Source organism: Dermacentor andersoni, chromosome 9 (assembly GCF_023375885.2).
Source record: "Dermacentor andersoni chromosome 9, qqDerAnde1_hic_scaffold, whole genome shotgun sequence".
Lineage (NCBI taxonomy): Eukaryota > Metazoa > Arthropoda > Arachnida > Ixodida > Ixodidae > Dermacentor > Dermacentor andersoni.
Window position 1 is genome coordinate 7,608,323 of NC_092822.1, and position 23,139 is coordinate 7,631,461.

Below are 23,139 nucleotides of genomic sequence, written 5' to 3' on the forward strand. Positions count from 1 at the left end.
CACCATACAACCTGTGCTCCTTTTAGGAAAAAAAGAAAAGTCATTTGCTACAAACTCTATTCATAACCTACGGCTGAAGGTTTACACTTGCATTTGAGGGCTAAAGCCAAGTAGAATTTCTCCAAAATCGTGGTGGCATGCACTGCATTACCACTGCACATGCAGTTCAGGTGGGCCAGAAGTGTGCCCCTGTTTGGAGAACCCCGAGTGTTGCACGCAATCCAATTGGTGGCTGAGCACCACGGCAGTGGTTCCAAGCTGGCCCCTCGTGGCCGCCTCGGGCCCTGTCTCACCAAAGAAGTCATTGTCGACAACATAGTGCACACACTGCAGTATCACGTTGCGTTCATGTCGTACTTCAGGCGCCAGCAGTCGCTCCAATAGCGTCAGCTTTCTCCGGGGGGGCCAGCATGTCTTTCGAGGAGGCGGCGTCGCCTTTCCTCGCATTACGGGGCCGGCCGGTTCCGCTTTTGCTGACACCAATTCTGTCGGTGGAGGTGGCGCCGCCTCCCGCTGCATCGCTTGCTCTTGCGGTTCTTTGCTGGCCGGTTCGTCGTCGTCGCTTCCACTGCTGTAGCATGCCATGAGCGAAGCCAAGGCACCACTTACCAAAGGTCGAGGCGCGGGCGGGTCCGGTGCTTTCACGTTACGCTGCTCGCTGTCCGAATCCGAATCCGTAATATGGTCCGGCGGTGGCTTGTCTTGCAAATCTTCGCACGGCGAGGGCTCTTCCTTGACAGGTGAAGAAGGTGCCCGCCGAGACGGCTGAGGAGTGCGCCTGTGCGGTGAGGCGCGTCGGCGTGCGCGCTGCCGACGCTTGTTGTTACGCGGGCGGCGTCGGCCGCGGGCGTCTTCACGGATGACTTCGCGGCGCGCCTGGCGCTCCGCCTCGGCCGCCTTCTTAGCCTCGATGTTCCGCAACGTGGGATAGCGCAGCCTGCGTTGGCGACGCCACTCTTCCAGGTCTTCGTCGGTGCCGACAGCGGCACTACGCCGAATAAACGGGCTGTCGTGCTGCAACTTTTCGTGGAGCGCTACAACCGCCGGGCTGGCCGCGAAGTCGCAGTCCTCCCTCGGACATGAAACGTGCTCGGCGCAGTGGACGGAGAGCTCCGCCTGGCTTGCGAAGCCTTGATCGCAGTTGGCGCAGCAAAAGTCCCACACTGGTAAAGGACGCTTGAATCCCCGTTGAACGGCGGTAGCGCGCTGCTGCCGTGAAGCTTCTCCACCGACGCTGTTTGACAGAGCTGGGATCCCGAAGCAGCCACCACCGACAACGCAAGGACCCGGCGACGCGTCTCCATTTAAAGTAGATGCGGGACGGAACGGGTTGTCCAGTACGTATTTCTCAACAGCCGCCATTGTAGAATGAGCATTCAACGTCGCATAAGCGAAGTTTGTCAATGCTCACAGAAGCACCATAGGAAGCACTCGTCTTGCGCGAGCAGCGCTACCCATCACGCGCACGTGTACGAAAAGTTCATTGGCGTGAGGTAGTGTGGCTACAGAAGAGGCGCGATGAGCGATGAAATTTCCAGGTGCCGCTAGGGGCGCTGAAGCGTGCTGGTGTGCAAGGACAAGCCGCGCCGCGGCCCTTGCCAGTGTAGCATGTGGCCATAGTGCAGCCATAGAATGGTGCAGCTTTAGCGCCAGCGCGAGGTCTGCCGGGTAGGCGTAGGCGTGTAGACCGCGCTTGTTTGCTCGTCGATCGTGATCACTGTGATTATTTTGAGGTGCGTAGTTTGTATAGGTGTTCTGTGGTGATATTGTGCTGTTCATGTGCTATGTATTAGATAACGCGACGTGCCCGCTTGGCGTCGAAAGCGCGAACATGTTTCGTACCCGGATGCAGAAGCTGGTACAGAACGTGGAAATCCAAGGCCTCCCTTTGTAGACCGGCTACAGACGCAGCTCGGCTTGAATTGTGGTCGCGAAACATCAAACGTGCTGACAAGGAGTCGACAACAGAATGTGCCCTTTGCGAACGGCACTGAGTATTGAAGTACGTCGAGGACCTTGCGGCATGTGTCACCAGAAAAGCAGCTGAATGCAATGCAAACAGCATGTTCGTGCTAAGATTTGACAGGGGAGGTCTATTATATCCTGGAGATGAGTTATCCGCGCTCATTAAAGTGCTAGAGGATCCATTCACATTATTTTTTCAACAGAGAAGCTTTATGCCTTCAGTGTGTGATTTTGTGCAGTTCTTGAGCAGTTTAGCACTTCGCCAAGTGGGATGCGAGCTCCATCGCAAACAGCTCACTGCAAAAATGATCCAGTTTGTGGTGTTAACTAGGTTGCGCTTTTTCACATTGAACAAGAACAAGGCTCTTCAAAGGGAACGCCAGAAACATTTGGAGTTAAGGAGAGTGAAGTAGAGCCTACAACTAAGCTTGGTCTGCGCATGTGGATTACTAGCTGTGCTACGCAATAAAGTGTTTCCTCTCGCCTTGTGGACCTATGCAAGAGCAGCGATAAAAAATATTTATCGCATGTTGAAATTCCCCAAAGTGCCCACACATGTCCTTTTTTTGTAACAGAGCTAAAGGTTTTTAAAGGACATGTTGCTGGCGCATGCGGACGTGAATAGTGAACTTAACGACGTGGTGATGCTATTCCCCTGCTTATTCCCCGTATCCCCAGCGTTGTGTTTGTCTATTTGTGTGTACGATTTTCTCTGCGCCCACTGGCTGCATTTGCGGCAGATGACCGAATGACAAAAGTCGGCGTTCCGGGTTGTAAATTTGGGTTCACGGCCCACGTTCGCTTGCGCTAACACCATGCAAGCCTTTTAGTAAAGACCAACTCGTCCAGAGTGGCCTAGTGGTATTCCTACTTTTTTAACTCTCATATGGCTAAACATCTGCAAATAACGCATCTTTCCATTGTTTGCTCCCCGAAGAAATGTCGCCTTTCGTAGTAATGCATCTATGAGCTGCAAACACTTCGTGATGTTTGCAGCGCGCATTACATTAAAAGAACTCGGTGCCCTTCCACTCTGTGAAGAAAGATGACCAGTGAAGCTGTGTGTGTGGGCCCCTTACCTCCGCCGCGGGTCGGGCCGGCATTTAACTATCTCCGGGATCGGCCCACGTATGGGGAGTTTTTCGCTTACCACGCCAACGACACAAAAATTTCTTCAGACGGTAGAGGTAGCTGTAAAATTGTGGGGATTTGCGCAATCGCGCTGTCGCAGTTATCAGTTCTGCAATCCCTTATACACACCCCCTTCTGACAATATACTGCATAGAGTTAGTAAGTATAGTAACTCTATGATATTCCGACTCCGAACCGGTTGTCAGCGGTGGAGCTCCACTCGCGATGATTCGCGGCGAGGGCGCGGGGGCTCACGTCCCCGAAGGCCCCATAAAATTCAAACGCGACGCAAAGTGACCGTGACGCGCCTGCGAGCTACTGTGCGCCGCCCCTTCAAAAGACACGAAAGCTGCACACTAGCTGCAAGTTGCGCCATCTACAACTTTCATCGCTATCTTATGCAAGCCAGCTGGCTCCCTAGCGTGTGTCTCGTGTGTCTAGACCCGTGGGCCGCCGTTCCTGCGACCCGGTCGCAGGAGTGGAAAGGGTGGGTAAGCGTTATAGTGCCCTGGTCGTTCGAACGCTTAGGGCCCGAAAGCGTTAGGTTCACCCAAATAGACGCTGAATAATGGTTTGGCTTGGCTCCGTATATTATTTTTAAATAGGTGGCGCTAAAGCGATGAACGCGACGATCGAGGCCTGAATCGGTGCCTCCGTTCTGTGCGTGCGGTCTTCGCCTGTGTCCGTGGCTGTGGAGAATTAAGTGATTGTAGCTGTTTGATGTCGTTAAATGTGAGAGCTTGTGGCGAAGTGATTGAGTATGGCCGTAGTAGTTCTGCCCATGTAGTGTTTTGCGCACTTCACCTGTGGCTGTGACTGATCGTGTTGCCCAATAGCTTTGTGGAAAGCGACGTGGTTTGTGTGGATGTCATCGCAGCGTTTGCCAGCTCCTGGGTGGCCCGTGTGCCAGTTATTGATGGCGTTGCCCAGTAGCTTTGTGGAAGTTGGTGTACCTTGTGTGGAATTCGTTGCCGCTTATGACTGCCTTAAGTATAGGTGGTCACGCTGCCTTTTGAAGCGCGTCGAGCGCGAGAAACTTCACCGATTTTTTTTGTAAACAACGTGGACGTCTCGAAATGTTAGCTAGAAATCAACCAGCAGCAAGCCAAGTCTTTATTTTGTGTTTTTTCGAGCTTATGCTCATGCGAGCAGCAGAAGGACAAAAGGTCCGTTACATAATGTCAGTTCCATAAAATCAGCTTTGCCGCAAAACAGTCATGTTATGCCGTGAAGCACATGTAATGTATTGCGGTAAAGTATATGAAAAAGTAGGCAGGGACCACTGCGTTACTGGGGCGATTTTCTTGTATCATGGTCCTGGCCGTGCGCGAACAAGGAAAAATCACGGTCGAAGCGCATGGCACAAATCTTGCCAACGCTTCAATTGGAAAAAGAAAGAAAACGAATTGGAGTGGGTGATGCTTGGAGTGGGTGATGCCAAAAACAAAGCCTTGACTTCTGTATTATCAAAGCAGTTCCGAGAATAGTCAACCATATTCCAAGCTCCTGCATTATTTATGATTGATTAAAGTATATTCATATATTGTGCACCAGCCTTAGCGCCAATTCTGATGTACTTTAATGATGTAAGTTTAATAACACGTGGCAAATATATAATTTGTGCTGTGTGGTGTTGTGCTGTTTATAAGCTGCTGCTTTCATGTGGTAATGTGTAGATTGGCTGGAAGAGTTGATGCATCCTCCTTATAGAACTCATTGAAAGGTGAACCACCTGTCAAGCCATCATTGTTCTTGCTGTTGTACACCAGATTTCACAAACATGGGGATAGTTATGATACAGAAAGAGTAGTTGAGGCTTAATATATCCAGATGCATGCACAGGAGTGCGGGAGTCGACCATCTATCTCTCTAAATCAGGTTGAATGTGCCTACATGAGTAACATGTAACACTTGTTAAGTGCCTGGTTTCTTTTATTGTTAGCTTAGTTTGTGTTTTTTCTCCCATTTGTAGGTTTTAGTGTGTGTTGCTGTGTATGTATATAATTGCTTCCAGAGTGGCTTTCTTGTTGCTAATAAATTTACAGAAGGCAGCGTTCTTCATTTTGTGCATCAGACAGCAAGTGAGCATGTTTCAAAGGATGTTGGATTTTGTTGCCATAAGCAACAAAAAGGCATAAGCATATAGACTGCTTGCTGGAGGTACTCTTTATAGCATTAAGGATATTATCATGCTGATAACTCTGTGCACAATAATTAGAAAGATCACATCATGTCTGACATGTCTTCTTGCCACCATGAAATCTTGTCAGATGCATAACACGGGACATACACCACAGATCTTGGCCAGCCATTCTCATTTGCGATCTCGACCTCCTACCACTGAGCAGACTGGTCCAAGAGACCAAACATGCAACTTTTATCTAATTAAATGTAGTGTATGTTGCACAAAATTAGATGTCAGGTGGTGTTGTTGACACAGATACATATCTGTGAGCCTCATAAACTAATGTCAAAAGATAGAGAATAATACCCATGAAATGCCCTCTTGGTAGGATGGCAGTACCATTCTCTTGCAGAGATAAATAACAACCATGCAGTAGTATCATGATATCAAGCTGAACAATAATTTACTCCAACAATAGTTTCCTTCGTGGAACATTGCACTGATAGTCTTGAAATACAATACCCATTGCTAACAGAAGGCCTTCCAAATTATGCATGACAGGAGGGCATATTTTAGGAAGCAAGAATGAAAACGGAGCCGGTTAACTATGAAACTTGTGAATGCAACTCTGCAGAAGTTAGAAAAATGAACCAAATGGAATAGTTTAAAAGTAAGTGGTTTAGAGACAAAAGGCCATTTTATTCCATGCCAGAAAAGCAAGCAGAGGTTGAAATGCTTTCCACATACATACCTTCAAGGTGCATGTACAGGGTCTGTCCTGAGAGTAATGTCAGTAAGGCGATTAAAAATAATTTATTGATTTTGTTGTTACAAAAAGTTTAAAAATCTTCAAAATACTCTCCTTTTGCGTCAATACATCGGCTCCAGCGAGACTTCCAGCTCTCGAATGCGTTGTGGTAGTCTTCCTCCGGAATGGCATTTAATGCTGTGGTGCTAGCTGCTTTAATCACATCCGCTGTCCCAAAATGATTGCCTTTCAGGGGTGTTTTGAGGCATGGAAACAGAAAAAAGTCGGGGGGGAGCCAAGCCCGGGCTGTACGGGGGCTGGGGGATCGTTGGCCCCACTGCATTAACCAGGTAGTCGGTGACGATGAAGGCACTGTGGGCCAGCACATTATCGTGGTGCAACTTCCAGTTGTGTGCAATGTCTGGCCGGATATGTTGAACCCTGCGTTTCAGTCTTTCGAGGACATCCACATAAAATTTGGAGTTCACAGTGGTTCCAGGTTCTTCAAACTCATGATGAACCAGTCCGTGGATGTCAAAAAAAAAAAAAATGAGCATGATCTTGATCTTTGATTTGCTCATCCTGGCTTTCTTCTGGGGAGGGGACGAGTGTGTGTGCCACTCAGATGATTGCCTTTTGGTCTCCAGGTCATATTCAAATACCCAAGTCTCGTCTTCTGTAATGACGTTGTCCAAAAATTTTCGCTCACATTTGCACATGTTGAGATTTTCTTGGCATGTTTCAACGCGGTGTGACTTTTCGTTGTCAGTGAGCACTTTTGGAACCATTTTCGTGCACGCCTTCCGCATGCCGATATCGTTTGTAACAATTTCATGAACTTGAGTTTTCGAAAGGTTTAACATGTCGGCCATTAAACGAACACTTAATCGCTGGTCTGAGTTCAACAGTTCCCTCGCTCGTGTCACATTGTCAGTCGTAGTGGTCTGGATGGCCATCCAGCGCAGTCCTTGTCGTCGCCCTCTTCTCGGCCTTCCAAAAGGCCTTGTGCCACCGAAACACTTGCCGATCTGACCATGCATGTTCTTTATAAGCAGTCTTGAGCATAGTAACAGTTTCCGCAGCGGTATTGCCAAGTTTCACACAAAACTTGATTGCAAATTTTTGTTCTAATGAGCGCTGCATTTTCACTTGCGCAAGAATAAAAAACAGCTCTCATGGAAGGGCCCGTCCGACACTCTCTGATGTTCGGAGCACACTGACTGACGGACCGCTGCTTAGCTGGATTCCGTCACTACTAGTTTCAACCAGTTAGACCGCTCTGACATACAGTCACATCACAATAAATTTACTGACATTACTTTCAGGACAGACCCTGTATGTGGTGATAGACAAGCTTTTTAGATATAAATGTTGGGAACCCGGATGGAGGTGAGGGACATGTGCAGTAAAAACAAGATGTATAAGGTCAAAAATTAATTCTTTTAGTCAGAAATTGGTCAATGGTGTCTGGCTTCGCTTGTTCCCTGGCCCTGGATGGTGAATACAAAGTTATATATATATATATATATATATATATATAATTTTGTACAATCAAGCATAGAATCATTGCCTTCTACCTGAGCTAACGTATGGGGCAGAAACTTGGAGGTTCCTTGGAGACAAAAAAGGGCATTGTGTTGTCATGTTGGAAAGCACTTTTCCGGAGGAGGGTGTGTCAGCCACTGACAAATTTTAATGAAATTTATACCAATATAGCTGACATAAAATGTTGAGCTGTCACGAAGTTGAATCAGTTTGGTTTGACAACAGTCTCAAATGATGTTAAGGTGGAAAAAGATCTTCTTTTATGTGCCTTCTTCAGTGCAAAACACACAAGCTTAGGGAATCCATTTCAGAACCATTGTGTTGGAATGTAAATCATGGCTTCATGTTTCAGAATTTCTGCAGACACACCTTGACAGGCTGGGAATCAACAACGAATTCCTTGCTGCCAGCTCTCAGACTGTTGTACACTTCCTGCAGGAGCATAATCTGGGAAAATGGGCAGGCTTTAGTATAGATGCAGAAGATTTATACAATTCTTTGCCGCAGGTGCGTCTCTTGCAGTTTGTTAAGGACTGCATACACAAGCAAATAGGTTAGCTGGAATTTGCTGAAAGGTGTAAAATTCTTGTTGCAAACTTTCTGGAGCTTCTTGATTTGTATTTAAGGTCAATTTGGTGGGAAAGTAAAATATGTGTCCAGAATGCTGGCATCTGCATAGGTTCCGGTGTTGCACCAGTGCTCAGTAATATTTTAAGTTATGTTGACCAGAAAATAATCAAAACCTGAGTGGGCTTGCTCTTAATATTTTCAGATACGCGCATCATTATTTGTTTTTCATGAGCAAATGATAACTTTCGCAGAGCTGTCATCGAAGTACTTAAGCTATTTAAAGAACAATAGCAAAGTTTCAACTTCACTTTAGAAGTTCCAGAAAAAAAATGTGCTGCAACTTCTTATGTCAGGCTTACTTTTATGTGGGATCACGTATGCTGGGGATATCAGTCGAGAACTTCTAAGCTCCTTCTTGATTATAGGTCTAGCCATTCAAAACTTATTAAGTACAGTATTGCCACTCACGCAATTAGAGATGCCCTAACCAAGAGCTATCCTCACCTTATCCTTGAAAGTGTAAGGAATCTGGAGACAAGGCTTAATCAGGCAGGTTATTCAGTTTCAGTGGTTTTTTTATCTTGAAGCACGTTAATTAAGAAACTTAAGGTGCAACCAGGGTGGAAGAAGCTTAAGGAGCAAGAGCGGAAAAAAGTTGCCATTATCCCCTCTATTAATTATTGCACAGGCAGAAAAAGGTGGCTTCTAAGTTCCAGGAGAGGATTGGGTTTTCATTTAAAGATAAGCTGAAGGGAATATGTGAAGCAATAAACAAGCACATTCTTCACAACGGGTGTCTGAGCAGGGAGGACTGCAAAGTGAAATATAGCATACAGTTTGTCTCTTGCACACGAAATGTTGTTTATTCGATTCCTTTTTCTTGAAGCCTACAAAATATATATCAGTCAGACTGGAAGGTGCTTAAACATTCGACTAAGGAAGTACCATAGTTTTTTAAGGGTTTTTGCACATCCACACCTTTCTGTGCATTGTTGCAGCATTGGGCGTCATCCAGTTTTTGAAAGCACTATTCTGCTGTTCACACACTGTGAAAAGCTCTCACATGAATTAATGGAGGCTTATCACATTAGAAAGAAAGGCTCACTATGTGTTAGCCAGCCATCCATCTCGCTGTAAGATAGCGAGGTTGCCGTGTTAGATCTTAAGTAAAGCCACTGAGTTGCATTGTGCCTTAGTAATTGTTTTTTTACATTGATTAATCAGCCGTGACATGTGTGTTGCCGTCAAAACATGTGCATTCGGTGATGTGAAGGTTGTTTTGGTATGTATCTGCATATGCTAGGGGGCCGGGTGTTGGTCACGTGATGTGTGTTATATATTGGTTGTTTTCTTTCAATAAACTTCATTTGATAGTGCTGTATCCTGTCCCATTCTATTACTTTTGTCGGCATCTGTCATGCAGTAGCTGCCATGAAGCTTCAACAACTTGCCCAATTTTCTATCGTATTTTCTATCGTATGGAGCATTAGAGTTACGGAATGGGTGCCATGGTATATATATATATATATATATGTGTGTGTGTGTGTGTGTGTGTGTGTGTGTAAAGGTAAAATGGTGGTAAGGTGGGGTGGTAAAAGTAAAATGAAGAGATTTTCACATCATGACTAGTCCTTTTAACACATTTACCTACAAAATTAAACACTCTGTTCTAATTAAGCACCTTGTACATAGGTATTCATATTACTAATAATCTTTCAATGCAAATGCATATCAACTTTTTGAGTAATGCTAATAACTGAACACATGGCTTTTTGTGCTGCAAGTTTTCTTGGGACTCCTGCTTCCCTTAAACTTATACTGAATAATATGCTTGTAAGATCAAAACTGGAGTATGCTTCATAAATCGGGGTATACCTACAAAAAACACAACTCTCATATTTAGTTGAAGCCATACAAAACCAACCTGTACATTTTATTGTAGCTGCTTATTCCCACACCGCAAGCATATCAACAATTAAAGGTTGCCTTGATTGGCTAGGCAACAAGAAAACTTACCTGTTTATTTCACAAATTCTCAATTGAAACATGTTTTTATTACCTCCTTGTAGCTCATTGATATATATGTGTGTGCGTGTGTGTGCGTGTGTGTGTTCTGAGGCTGCCTTTTACAGGAATAGTAAAGATTGGTATGGCAAGTTGGCACCTGTACCTTGAGGTTGTAGTTCACTCTCAATGAGATACAAGGAGGTAATAACATATGTTTCAATTGAGAATTTGTGAAATAAATGGGTAAGTTTTTTTGTTGACAAGCCTGGCCAATCAAGGCAAGGTTTAATTGTTGATATGCTTGCGGTATGGAAATAAGCAGCTACAATAAAATTTACAGGTTGGTTTTGTATGGCTTCAACTAATTATGAGAGTTGTGTTTTTTGTCGGTGTATCCCAGATTGATGAAGCATACTCCAGTTTTGATCTTGCAAGCATATTATACAGTATAAGTTTAAGGGAAGCAGGAGTCCAAGAAAACTTGCAGCACAAAAAGCCATGTGTTCAGTTCATAGCATTAGTCAAAAAGTTGATATGCATTTACACTGAAAGATCACTAGCAAAAAATCTGATAGGGCAACCTAATAAAAATTATATCAGTTTTTTTCTATTGCATTATGAAACGATACAACTGATACACTGATAAAATTACTTTTAGTTCTATTCTGGACGTATTTGTGCTATTCTGCTTGTACCAGTCTACTAGTGTATTCTTTTTATTAGTGTAATAATGTATTCATATTAGTTTGCCAGATCTATAGTCTATCAGTATCCATATGTGTTGTATAGGTGTAATGTGCTTCAAGGAGAAGCAAGCTTCCTCATTTGCCTAAAAAATGAGTCAGAAATAATGCATTTATATTATCACAAAAGACAATACATACAAATCAAATATGAAGCCCAGGATTCAGAAAGGAAAGATGGTTGGAACAACTATACACCATACAACAGCTTAAAAAGAATAAAAATGTGATCACATTTAAAAGAGAAAAGATGTTTACATTGATTCACAACAAAGTTTAGCCTCTTTAAACAGGAGGTTATTGGCAGTCAAGCCACCGAATTGATTCACACGTACACCACGAAGATTATCAGACTTCACAATCTGGAAAGCTAGTGAATGGAAGTGGTGGGTTCTTCATTATTCATTACCATGCCTTCATGGCTTTCTGCCGGATAAGTATGTCAGACATTCCAGTTTGCTTGTGGAGGGTGTCTATATACTTCTACTGGACACCGTCACTTCAGATGACCATAATGAGATCATCTGATCTGCTCTCGGAGTTTGTTGTGAGAGCACAGTCTTTGTATGGATTGGGTGCAATGACATACAATGTACACCAAATCCTGCATCTTCTTAAAAGTGCGGCTAAACTAGGACCTCTTTGGTCGCATTCTTCATTTGTATTTGAAGGCGGAAATGAACTTCTTGTGAAATTGGTACGCGGAGCTAATGATGTTCCTTTACAAATATTGGAATGTTATGTACTTGCTCGAAAGTTACAGGCAGCTAAAGCTAGTTTAAATCTTTCACCAGAAGCAGTGAGTTTTTTTGGTGTACAGGAGAGGAGAGCTGGTCAGCAGACAGTTTTGGTAGGCACTGGAAAGCTGTTCTTGAACATGGATGAAAGTGAAAAACAGGCTGTAGTCCACAACCGTGGCGGTGACTCAACAAGTGTCACTGAATATTACCGAATGGTCATCAACCAACAAACATTCCACTCTCTCCAGTACACTTGAACTATAAAGACTAAAAACAGTGCATTTGTCAGCTTCTCAGGTGCGTTTTCTCTCATTTGTAGAATTCTTACTGGAGCGAATTCTTGTATAATTCTGAAATGCAAGAAACTATTTCCTGTTGAAATTCTCCATGCAAAGCACCTTTCAGTCTGCGTCAGAAGAGAGGAGTCACTAGTTTACGTAACACCCAGCGAAGTTATGCGCCTTTATGTGTTTATAGAAATAGACAACAATATTTTTGAATGAAAAATATGAAACCATTATGAAAGAGACTAATTCCCGTGCTCAAGACATGGCAACGATGAACAGTATGTCTTCAGCCATGGTACATGAATGTCTGGTAATAACAGGTTATAGCTTTAAAAAACAACAGTTGATAACAGTGCACCACGTTTTATGGCGTTCTGTAATAATCAGCTTTTTGATGTTTGAATATATTACACAAGCCAGAGCCATCAAAATTCTAGAGTGTTTATTTTTTCTTGCGATAGCTTCTTGTTTTCCTAATGAACCAGCTAGCCCAATTTGCCACTCTTCATTATTGTACTCTTGTTGATTAAGTGCTTGGGGAATTGCATGGTCTGCATGTTGGCAGTAGTGATGCAGCTGCTGATGAACAGTTGCAGTAGCCAAAACATGACAATATTTTACAGGACTTATGCACAGTTTCGGGTCGGTGTCCTTACATGTAGCGAAGGGCCCTACTTAACCACGTGACTGCCTTGAGTGGGTGATCACAGTGAACAAACAGTGATTCACTAGCAGATGGTGAAGAGGTAAAGCTTCTCAGTCTGTATGCAGAGGCATAGAAAGCAGCTGAATGTTAAGTGAGCAGTTATGCTACTTGATACAACAGCAACATTTTCACACCATGCATCTGTCTTCCTCACTTTTTTTCTCCTTTGACTCAATGACATAGCTGGTGCAAGTTAATCCGTTAACTGTGGCGGCATGACTAAGACACTATCTTTTTTCTGAAGAAACAAGCAAACTCTGAAATTTTATTTGAACAGTGTATTACGGTTTGAATCAAAGACTCTAAACACTATATATGAAGCCTGTTCTGATAGTCTTCTTTGCTGTCGCGTGCTGAAAGCTACACAGGTTAAACTACTTTTACACATTTCGACGTGCGGTGGTTGAACTAGCACCCAGTGAAGAATTGTGTCTTCTGATTTTGCAATATGTGCACTGATGTTTAGCTGTTTTTATTCATGAATGTGTGGTTTTAAAAATGGTAAATCCATGTTCTTACTTGAATAAATTCTCAGATCTGTACTCACTTTTGCTTAAATAATATTGCTGTATTGTCATGTTCTAATATATTGCTGTAGATCTTGTACCAATAGCAATGCTTGTCCTGTTTCCTTGCTTCCTGTCAGTTTGCCATGCCAGTTTGTTCTTTTTGCACAAGCTCACTTGTGTTCTGTCACATATCACAACACTTTTGGGATGAATGCAAAAGTGCATAGTCTAAAGAAAATAGCTTCATATGAAGTTGTAATATGATAAAAGCATGTGCCAATTAGACCTGGTGTTCTATCCAGCATCTGTGAGCACAAATGGGCATGGTGAAGTTGGTACTTCAGTCTGTGTTCTTCCTCTTATGTGCTTGTTTAAATGTGGCTAAAGTTGCTTGCTTATTCTTTAGATAATGGAGTGTAAAATAAACCCTAGTCATGTTTGTAGTCATGTTGCTTGTGTCTTGTCCTTGTTCCTTTGTGGATGGATGCATTAGCATTGTCATATTTTCAAATCAAGTATGCACCAACTAGCCCAGAAAGTAGCTTTAATGAAATCACGTTGGTAGTGTCTAATTTATGGCATTCACAAACTCAGCCTGACATGTTAGAGCTACAGTTAGTATTCACAGTCTTGAAAGTGCTTTGTTTTGCTTTTGTAAATAAACTTTATTACAACAGTAGGAAGATACCTATGAAGAAAGGGGTCAGACAAGTAGACACAATCTCTGCAATGCTATTCACTGCGTGCTTGGAAGAAGTATTCAAGCTATTAAACTAGGAAGGTTTAGGAGTAAGGATCGACGGCGAATACCTCAGCAACATTCGGTTTGCCGATGACATTGTTCTATTCAGCAACACTGCGGACGAGTTACAACAAATGATTGAGGACCTTAACAGGGAGAGTGTAAGAGTGGGGCTGAAGATTAATATGCAGAAGACAAAGATAAGGATAAATAACCGGGCAAAGGAACAAGAGTTCCAGATCGCTAGTCAGCCTCTAGAGTCTGCGAAGGTGTACGTCTACCCAGGTCAACTAATCACAGGAAACCCTGACCATGAGAAGGAAATTCACAGAAGAATAAAAATGGGCTGGATCGCATACGGCAGACATTGTGAGCTCCTGACTGGGAGCTTACCATTATCATTGAAAAGGAAAGTATACAATCAGTGCATTTTACGGGTGCTGACATATGGCGCAGAGATTTGGAGACTGACAAAGAAGCTTGAGAACAAGTTAAGGACCATGCAAAGAGTGATGGAACGAAGAATGCTAAGTATAACTTTAAGAGACAGAAAGAGAGCAGTTTGGACAAGAGAGCAAACGGGTATAGATGATATTCTAATAGACATTAAGAGAAAAAAATGGCGCTGGGCAGGTCATGTAATGCGCAGATTAGATAACAGTTGGACCATTAGTGTGACAGAATGGGTACCAAGAGAATTGCAGTAGAGGATGGCAGAAGTCTAGATGGTGCGCCAAAATTAGGAAATTTGCAGGTGCTAGTTGGAATCTGTTAGCGCAGGACAGAGGTAATTAGAGATCGAAGGGAGAGGCTTTCGTCCTGCAGTGGACATAAACATGATGATGATGATGATGATGACAGTAATCCTGTTTTGGATATGCATTAAATGTTGCACATCCGTCTCGCAAAATTTGTAAATGTAATTTTGTATAAAAGAACTGGAGCACACCTGCTACAAAGATGGACTGATACTTTTCTCATGCAACTTCCCCAATGTAGTTTCACAGGCTAAGTAACGCTGCTGTGCTTTGAAAACATGTGCTTTAATTTATGTTGAAACATGTTTAGGATAATATATGTGCATACAAGCTGTAAAAAGTTTTGATAATTGCACAGTTTACACGCTTCATTTTTATTTGATACTCTAATATCCCAACTGTGTTTGTTAATCTGTTCACGTGGCAGGCAATGCATTCAGGGTTGTATATTCAGTTCATTTTAAAAACGTCTCTTCAGGCGTGTGGGCACCGACATGTGTGCTATTTCTAACATGCTTTATCAGTGCCTCAATCAGATTCCTGTATGTCATATGATGATCTCTACCTGGGTTTAAAAGACTGATACATCATGCTATTTGGTCTTGTAGGCAGCACAGTGAGATCTATCTGCTGCCTGCCAGTCTGGTAAAGAGTTCTATGGGTCAGGTAGGAATATATATCACTCTTAGAAGGACCCATACAACCTATACATATTCCTAAGAGACTTGTAGAAATTTCTATCAGTTTTTTTTGCTAGGGTACTGATATTAGGTTTTAAACTAGTGATGGCACTCCGAAGAGACATTAGTGGAGACATGCCCCACTGGGCACGTGCAGCAGCTAATCCCAGTGGGGGGGGGGATATGGACTGGGCACCGGCTTGCGAGAGCAAGGATGACGTGGCATTGCGGCGGCGCCCTCTCCCCTCACGCAACACCTGGCGCACTAGAGTGATGGCAGATGTACCCTTTCACCCGCTCTGCTCCGTAGAGGCACGCTCGCAATGTGGTCACAACCAATGGGATTTGAGGTTCCATTTCGCTGAGACGACAGACGCTGGCTTTTTTACTCAGTGGGCCATTTGTTTAGTCTGTTTGAACAGAAACAGACCTGCCAGAGTTTGGTTGTTTCACGACAAAACACACAGTCATCAACAGAAAGTTTAGTTTTCTATGTTAAGTTCCTTGCGAGATCTAAAATGAGAAAAATCAAGGGCCTAAACACTCAGCATTGTGGCATGCCAGAAGTGACAAAAGACAGATTTGTGAATTGGAGTTGTTAACATACAAATTGTGTTTAGTCATGAAGAAAGCATTCAGTGAATTTTAGTAATTGCATGTGGATCAATATTAAGTTAGCTTATTCAGGAGAAGGAGGCAGTGGCACAAAGTAGCAGAATTTAAAACGCTAGAAGCATCCATTCAACGCAAGAACTAAGTTCAATGGAGGAGATCAAGTTAGTGAACATGACAATATAGTTGTGTTTTTCATGCGAGACAAGGTCTTATGGCAACCATGTTGACATTTGTTGTAGAAGTTTTCTGACACAATTTAGGATTATTATGGAGATTTAAATAAATGATGTTAGGGAGGCTTGGCGATTGAGGCCAGTAATTGTTCTGCCCAAGTGTCTCTCATAATATTACTGCGGCAGATCACCACGTGCATTCTGTTCTAGAAGCTGAAAAGGTAATGCTAATCTGTGTAATGCATCTGTCGAATGCCGACAACAGTATGATGCTGATGCGGTGACAACGATGGCATGATCGACGATGGGATGACAATTCTAGAGTCATCACGATTGAGGCATAACGACTTTGGGATGATGAGTGCATGCATGGCAATGACTGCGTATCTACTACACAGCGTGAAGGCGGCAGCATCCAACGGCGTGATATTACAACTAATTTGAAATGACAATGCAATGATGACGACAGATTGAAGACTGTGAATGGTGAACAATGATGCGTCCACTTGGCAACTAAAGAAAAACATATGAGGACAGCTAAGCATGTCTTATCTGAGTTGTGATTGCGAAAGCATTAATGCCCAATTGAACACCACTGAGCAGTCCTTCGAGTTTTACGCTGCAAGTGATGCACCCTAGAGCTACATTGGGCCCGAGATAGCAAGCAGCAGCAGCCTGCGGTGCCAACACCGCATGCCACCGACGTGCTGCATGACCAGAGACCAGGAAACAGCAGTGGCCACCAAGGCCGGCAGGCATGCGCAGCAGCTAAGCCCAGTGGAGGGGGGAGATACGGACCGGGCGGCGGCTTGCGAGAGCAAGGATGATGTGGCATCGCGGCGATGCCCTCTCCCCTCACGCAACACCTGGTGCACTATGGTGACAGCAGGTGTACCCTTTCACCCGCTCTGTTTCGTCGAGGCGCGCTCGTGACGTGGTCGCAGCCAATGGGATTTGAGGCGCTGTTTCGCTGAGACGACAGACGCCGGCTTTCTTGCTCAATGGCCCATTTGACGCTTTCGCATAAATAATCGCTACAGAATAATGACGACGTGGTTATGTTGAGCTCGCGTTCACGCTTCATCTGCACGGACCGCCCTACCTGTGTACTTTTGGTACTGGGGCCAATTCTGTACCATGCAATACACTCAGCCATGGAGCACCCGCAACGATGATGCGATAGGCAAAAAACGCTGTGCTTTAAACATGCACCCATAGAGTGCCCCAATATTGCAACCAGCCGATCCGCGCATAGTGAAGCGTCCGCATGGCCGCGTTTGCCACGTGGTCGTGCTATGCGAGTGTGTGGCTGATATATTAATTGAGTAATCGAAAGACTGGTTCCGAATGCATTTACTAACCAATTTGAGTCCACGGCACTTTTATGTGCTGCTTTGAATAACTGCGTGTGGTACCGCAGTTCCCGCAGTTGCCCAATGCATGTGGCACATACTTTAGCAGCAGCGCTCGGCGTGTTTCGACTAAAGCAATTTCATTTCAATTCTGCTCGCCACTCATGGCGGCTGTAGCTGCTTATGGTTATACAGTACTTTGGTTATAAAGTACAGTAAGTCTAGTTAATAAATGTTATTGGGATGTGAGGTTTTATTATGTTAAATCGAGAACTTTTTCAAATTGAAACCACTTGATTAGATCACGCAACATGCCATAAAATTGATGCAAGGGCCAAAAATGTCGTTTTTGCCTACGTTCACACTTATTGTAGCAGTTGAGCATGTACTCTGCCTTAACGGAAGAAACGATTAAACATTCTTAAAAGCTATATGTCAGTGATACTAAAATCCCCAGAACTCAATTAGACCTACTATACCCACATTTTTCTTTTTAATTATGACAAATCAGGCAAGATATTAGTTGATTCTAGGTTTTCAGAGCTCATGAATGTGACAGTGAAAGTATTGAATGTCATGTAGTGTAATGCAATGAAAACAAGGACAGAAGAAAAAGGAAAACACAGACATAATTAGGCGCTTGTGTCTGTGTTTCATTTCTTCTTGTGTTCTTGTTTTTGTTGCGCTACACTACATGCCGTTCCATGATGATCAACGAACCAGCCCACATTGCCACCCCCGTGTAGAGAACAGGAAATTTCTTTATACACTTAAACCTTGATATAACAAAGTAGGTAAAATCGGCAATACGCTTCGTTATATAGAAATTTCCTTGTATTGAAATTCGATCTGTTATGCAAATGTCAGTACAGTCGCCGATCGTTTTTGTTGCACGGAAAGGGGCCATGCAATTTTCCGAATTATTGGGCAATAAAAAAAAGCAAGTTTGAATGAGAAAACATTTTATTTTGACGAATATAGGAGTCAGCGATGAATGATACGGTTTCATGCCACGTTGATATCTTTACATCAGCGGTACGAATTGAGTGACGCCATGCTTTCGCGTGCACTCCGCCCCCAAAGCGTCGCCCGGTCGCACTGCGACGACGCTATCATGAAAAGCGCCGGCAGCTGGGAGCGAATGCTTCGTCTGCTTCTCGTTCCAACGGGTCATCAAAACTCGAGATTGCGCAACCTTCAATATTAAACGTGCGGGAAAACAGCTTACATGGTGCCACGCCGTCTTGACATGCCCGCTCTTTCCACACGCAGCAGATTACCTCTAGAGCAGGGTGCGCGGCTGCGTATGCACTCAGCCGCGCTTACAGCCGCGCTCAGCCGCGTCTCGGCCAGTCATGGCCGAGACGCGGCCATGACTGGCCGCGTCTCAGTGCGCGGGGCGCGATAGGATCTGATCGCACTTGGACTTAATTTATACGGAGCATGATGCGGCTCCAAGCTGTTGTTCTTGTCGCGCTGCACGCAGTTTGAGAGGTGCGTTTGCAAGGAGCCGCTTGTAATTCAGTCATTTGACTATCTGCGTCCGCGGAAGTTACCATTGATTGTCTCAATTGGCACTCCTCTGCGGCAGAAGCGAAATTTCGTTATATTGAAATTGCACACAAACACACTTCTTTATATTGAGGCTCTAAATGCATGGTGTTCTATGGATAAGAGGTTATGAAAAGTTAAATTCTTCGTTATATCAAGAATTTCGTTATACTGAGGTTTAACTGTATAGAGATTTGAATTTATATACCTTGTTGTGCAGCTCCTTGGGTCATGGTTTCTATGACTATGACTCATATGACTCTGTATCTGTTGCGTAGGAAACCTCTCTCACCCCGTTTCCCTACGGTTCTCCTTTTGGAGGAGGCCCCCTTTTGATGCTATCCTTGTTCCACTCTTGGCCCACATCATTTCATAATCGAGGCATCTAAGGCCACAGTTCCTTATGCTATGCAGCTCTGACATCATGCGTACCATACAGAATCGTACTTGAGCCTGAGCCCATGCATAACCATTCTTCTGATCAAATGTTAATTTTTAGACTGACGTTCTTTCCTCTTGCATGACAGTTATCTCTGCTGTATTGTTGCTGCTCTCTCATGTACGTATACCAATAAATTATCTCAGTCAATTTCTTCTTGAACATTGAGTCCAATCTTTGCCAACTTAAGTGTGTGTTGAATGTTAATTTTTTAAGACCTGTCTTCACAATCTGCCTCCACCTCATCCATTTTAGCATCCTCAATTCAGTCACATCTCCATCCTGACTTCTAGGTGACTTTATTAGGTTCCATACAGTATTGCTGGTCATGTATTGTCTTATAAGTTTATTAGACAGTGAAAATCTTCAACTTGACTGGAACCTGTGTAACATAAATATCATAATGCATCTTTTCAGTTTTTCCAAACTATGCCAATTCTGCTGATTCTGTGGGCTGTCCAAATTTTCCATGTTGGTGTTTTCAGTTATCATTGAACCAAGGTATCCGTCTTCTCTATGGTTTACCCTCAAGGCTTCCCTTTCATCTACTCTGAGAAATTGGCATGCGGCTACCAGATGTGGGCAGCTTGCCTCACAACACATGCACATGCTGAGCTACTTTTGCCAACCTTTGTGCTAGATGTCAATCAGCATGAGCGAAGCAGCGAGAATGGGGAATTATGAAATTGAGGCAGAGGTTCGAGCATTAAGGGAAGTCATACTTATGAGGTGAGTACATGTGAAGAAAAGTATTCAGAAATGTTGGGAATTTGCAGTTTCCTGTTTATTGGTCTATTAAACTCTCCCTAGCTATTTCAGTTATTTCATCATGTGTTGCAATTTTTAGTTGCAATATGTTTTTCTTAAGTGCTGCCACACTTACTACTAGAAGTTTGAGAACCTATGTTTCTTATTCACTTGGTTCATTCATACCTACAAGCAGCAGTCTTTTCACTTTACATCAGCTATTGAATGCAATGCCCAGATATGTTCTCAGTCTACTTCAGTGGGAGTCACTAACACAATGAATGATCATGAAGCATGTGTGTTCTTAGAAAGTGCCTTCGCGTGATGCAGCTGTAAGTTAAGGTAGGGGATGCTTTGGAAAGCATGTTATGTGGCTTACATGATAATTATTTTATGCCAGAAAGCACACAAACATTCGTGTTTATTTCTGGTGTTCTTCTTCCTTAATTACCTTCTTGATTCAGCGCATATATATGAAGCAAGAGATCCTGGCTTGTTCTTTCTTTACATTAGCAAATTACATTAATCATATAATAGCACACTTTACATAATTGAGTACACTAAAAGTCACTTGGCGAGCAAAACATGTACTTGTCTTTTTGAATATCCCAGCTTAATGTTTTAGTGTGTGCAGTTTGGACGTGATTCTTCAGAAGCACTACATCTGCTTCAAGTATATGAGGTATAATTACTTTTGCTTAAAAATAATCCTAATCTTCCTTGATAGCTGTCCTTTTTTTACTAGACAACATAAGCATGGTGCTTAATTCTAAGATAAATATGCCTGCTGTAACTGTATGCATCAGTGTTTGACTATTCGTTACCTACTATTCCTATTAGAAAAATGTATTTGCCAACCTCCAATTATTTGCATTGAAGTAGTGAAGAGTTTGATGGCAGTCTGTCTGGTTTGGTCAAAAGAGGCACGGTAAGTAGTTTAAAATTAGATGCCAACCATAAAAATGAAAAATAAGAACTGGTTCAACTGGAGCTTTGTTCACAATCTTTGTGAACAAGGCTTTCAAGTGGGAGCCGAAACATCTATCTTGTATGCCCAATCTTCATTTGCTTATTATTATTATTTGAATTCATCTAGCCCTAAAGAGGTGGCAATTTATTTCGAATACTACTCTTTGCATTTTGTTTCCATTGCCTAGTTGTTGTTTTTTAAAGTAACTTCATGCACCACACAAGTACAACTCAAACATTTTCATTCTTTCAAGGACGTCACAACTAGTGGAAGGTATTCTGCACTAACATAATTATTTTGAGATTTCCAGTAAATATGTAGTCCTCATAAAAAGTATCTAAATAATTTTGGCCTAAGCGGTTATACATTAACTATGTAGGCTTCATCAACTTCTGATATCACTTGGTCTTGGCAAACTTGTGAGCTGACAAGTTTGAGCATGCAGTCACTTCCCTCCATATTTGTTTCGATGAAGGCTTGCCCTTTGGTGCTACTCTGGATCCACCCCCGTTTCCTGTGATTACCACTACGGGCTTCAAGGCACACACCCTCAGGAAAACTTTTCATGCACAAACCTGGCTCTTTCACACTTTTACTAAGACAGACATTGAAAGCAAGGATGGCATAGCAGGCATGTTGGTTACAGAAGTACTTTATTAAATAGCTTTGTAAGTATTCATCTAGTGGACATGTCCATATCCTCTTCTGCTGAAGTGCAAAGTAGCTGGGGGAGCATGTCTCCTTCTCATGCATACGCCAGCCCAGCCAATCAGAACTTCAGGAGCGGATGAAATGGACATTTCCACTAGGTGGACACAGAATACATCCCCTGTTCTCTGTCCTATCTTTCCACCCTTCTCCATGTATTTTACTCAGTAAACTACTGGTTCAGCATGTTGGTCACCTTAATCAATCTTCCAGTAGCTCAGCACTTAAAAGGTATACAATACAAATAAGGCACTGTAAACCTAAGCAGTTAGGCTGGCGATTGCTGCTGTTATGCACCATACAGGCTGAAGCGATGGCTTCACCGTAGCTTTCTAAGTTAACTTTACTGAACTTTGAATTTAGAGAAAACAAAATATAAAAACAGACTAGCATTTTTTTTATGTGCTTCACCACTCTGCTTTTTTGTGTTACTAAAATAAGTATATTGAACCTAAATGAAGTAAAAAGACAAGGAAATTGTGTTACTAATTTCATTTCACTGTCTTTTTAAAAGTATAGCAAGATTTTTTAATTGCATTACGAGTTGTTACTTATGTTTCGATCTTAATGTTCATTTCTCATGCTCCAAATAGGGCTACAACTGTTCCCTCATCCACAGCTATCAAGGCCTTATGGCAACTTTGGAAGCTCTATGAACTGAGTAAATGCTATGCATTGCATAATTTCTTAATACATTACCATGGCTGCCTTTAACCTCTATAGTTCCTCATTAAAGCCAGCATCTCTCTTGTGGCCACCTTTAAAGACATTGTAGTAATGTGTGCCTAACAAGAAAGATGGGTGCTTTGCAGTGCTAGTATGCTCTAAGTAAATCGTTTTATGCAAAAATTGCTGACATAATTGTCTGACAAATACTGCATCATGTTTGCTATTTTGCCTTCTGTTTCAATTTCACTGCATCTATACATTTTACCAGTGCATGAGTAGGGTTCAATGCTGTTCTTTAAAATGCTCATGAGCACTTATCATGATCAGTTCCCCATATAAGTGGTTTTGCTGAAGGGAATACAGGAATATGAGCAAAATTGACATGGAACCAACATATAGATAACGTCTGCATAACTGCCTATCAAAAGTTATATTTTCTTAGAAAAAAAAACTGGAACGTGCATCGCGTAATGTAAAACTTATTGCATACACCGCCTTCATTAAGATGATACTAGAATATTCAGCGTTGTTTGGAGTCCCCATCAAGTGACGCTTAAGAGGAAGTTGGAAAGAGTCTGGCGGCGCGTTTTATTTGTTCGACATACCGAAGGAAGGAATCGGTCACACTTATGTTACAGCGTTGCAACTTCGATCTTCTT

The 23,139-nt window shown here is 43.0% G+C and overlaps 1 protein-coding gene across 1 annotated transcript; it reads right to left on the reverse strand.

Annotated features, from left to right (window-relative positions):
• Positions 1–39: 39 nt before the first annotated feature.
• Nufip (nuclear FMR1 interacting protein 1) lies at positions 40–2,445 on the reverse strand. Its single transcript, XM_055068467.1, has one exon. The coding sequence runs from the start codon at positions 1,360–1,362 to the stop codon at positions 148–150; it is 1,215 nt and encodes a 404-aa protein (XP_054924442.1). The 5' UTR covers positions 1,363–2,445; the 3' UTR covers positions 40–147.
• Positions 2,446–23,139: the final 20,694 nt, after the last annotated feature.

Coding starts and splice junctions, on each gene's coding strand:
- Nufip (XM_055068467.1), bottom strand. CDS start 1,362: ATGGCGGCTGTTGAGAAATACGTACTGGACAACCCGTTCCGTCCCGCA.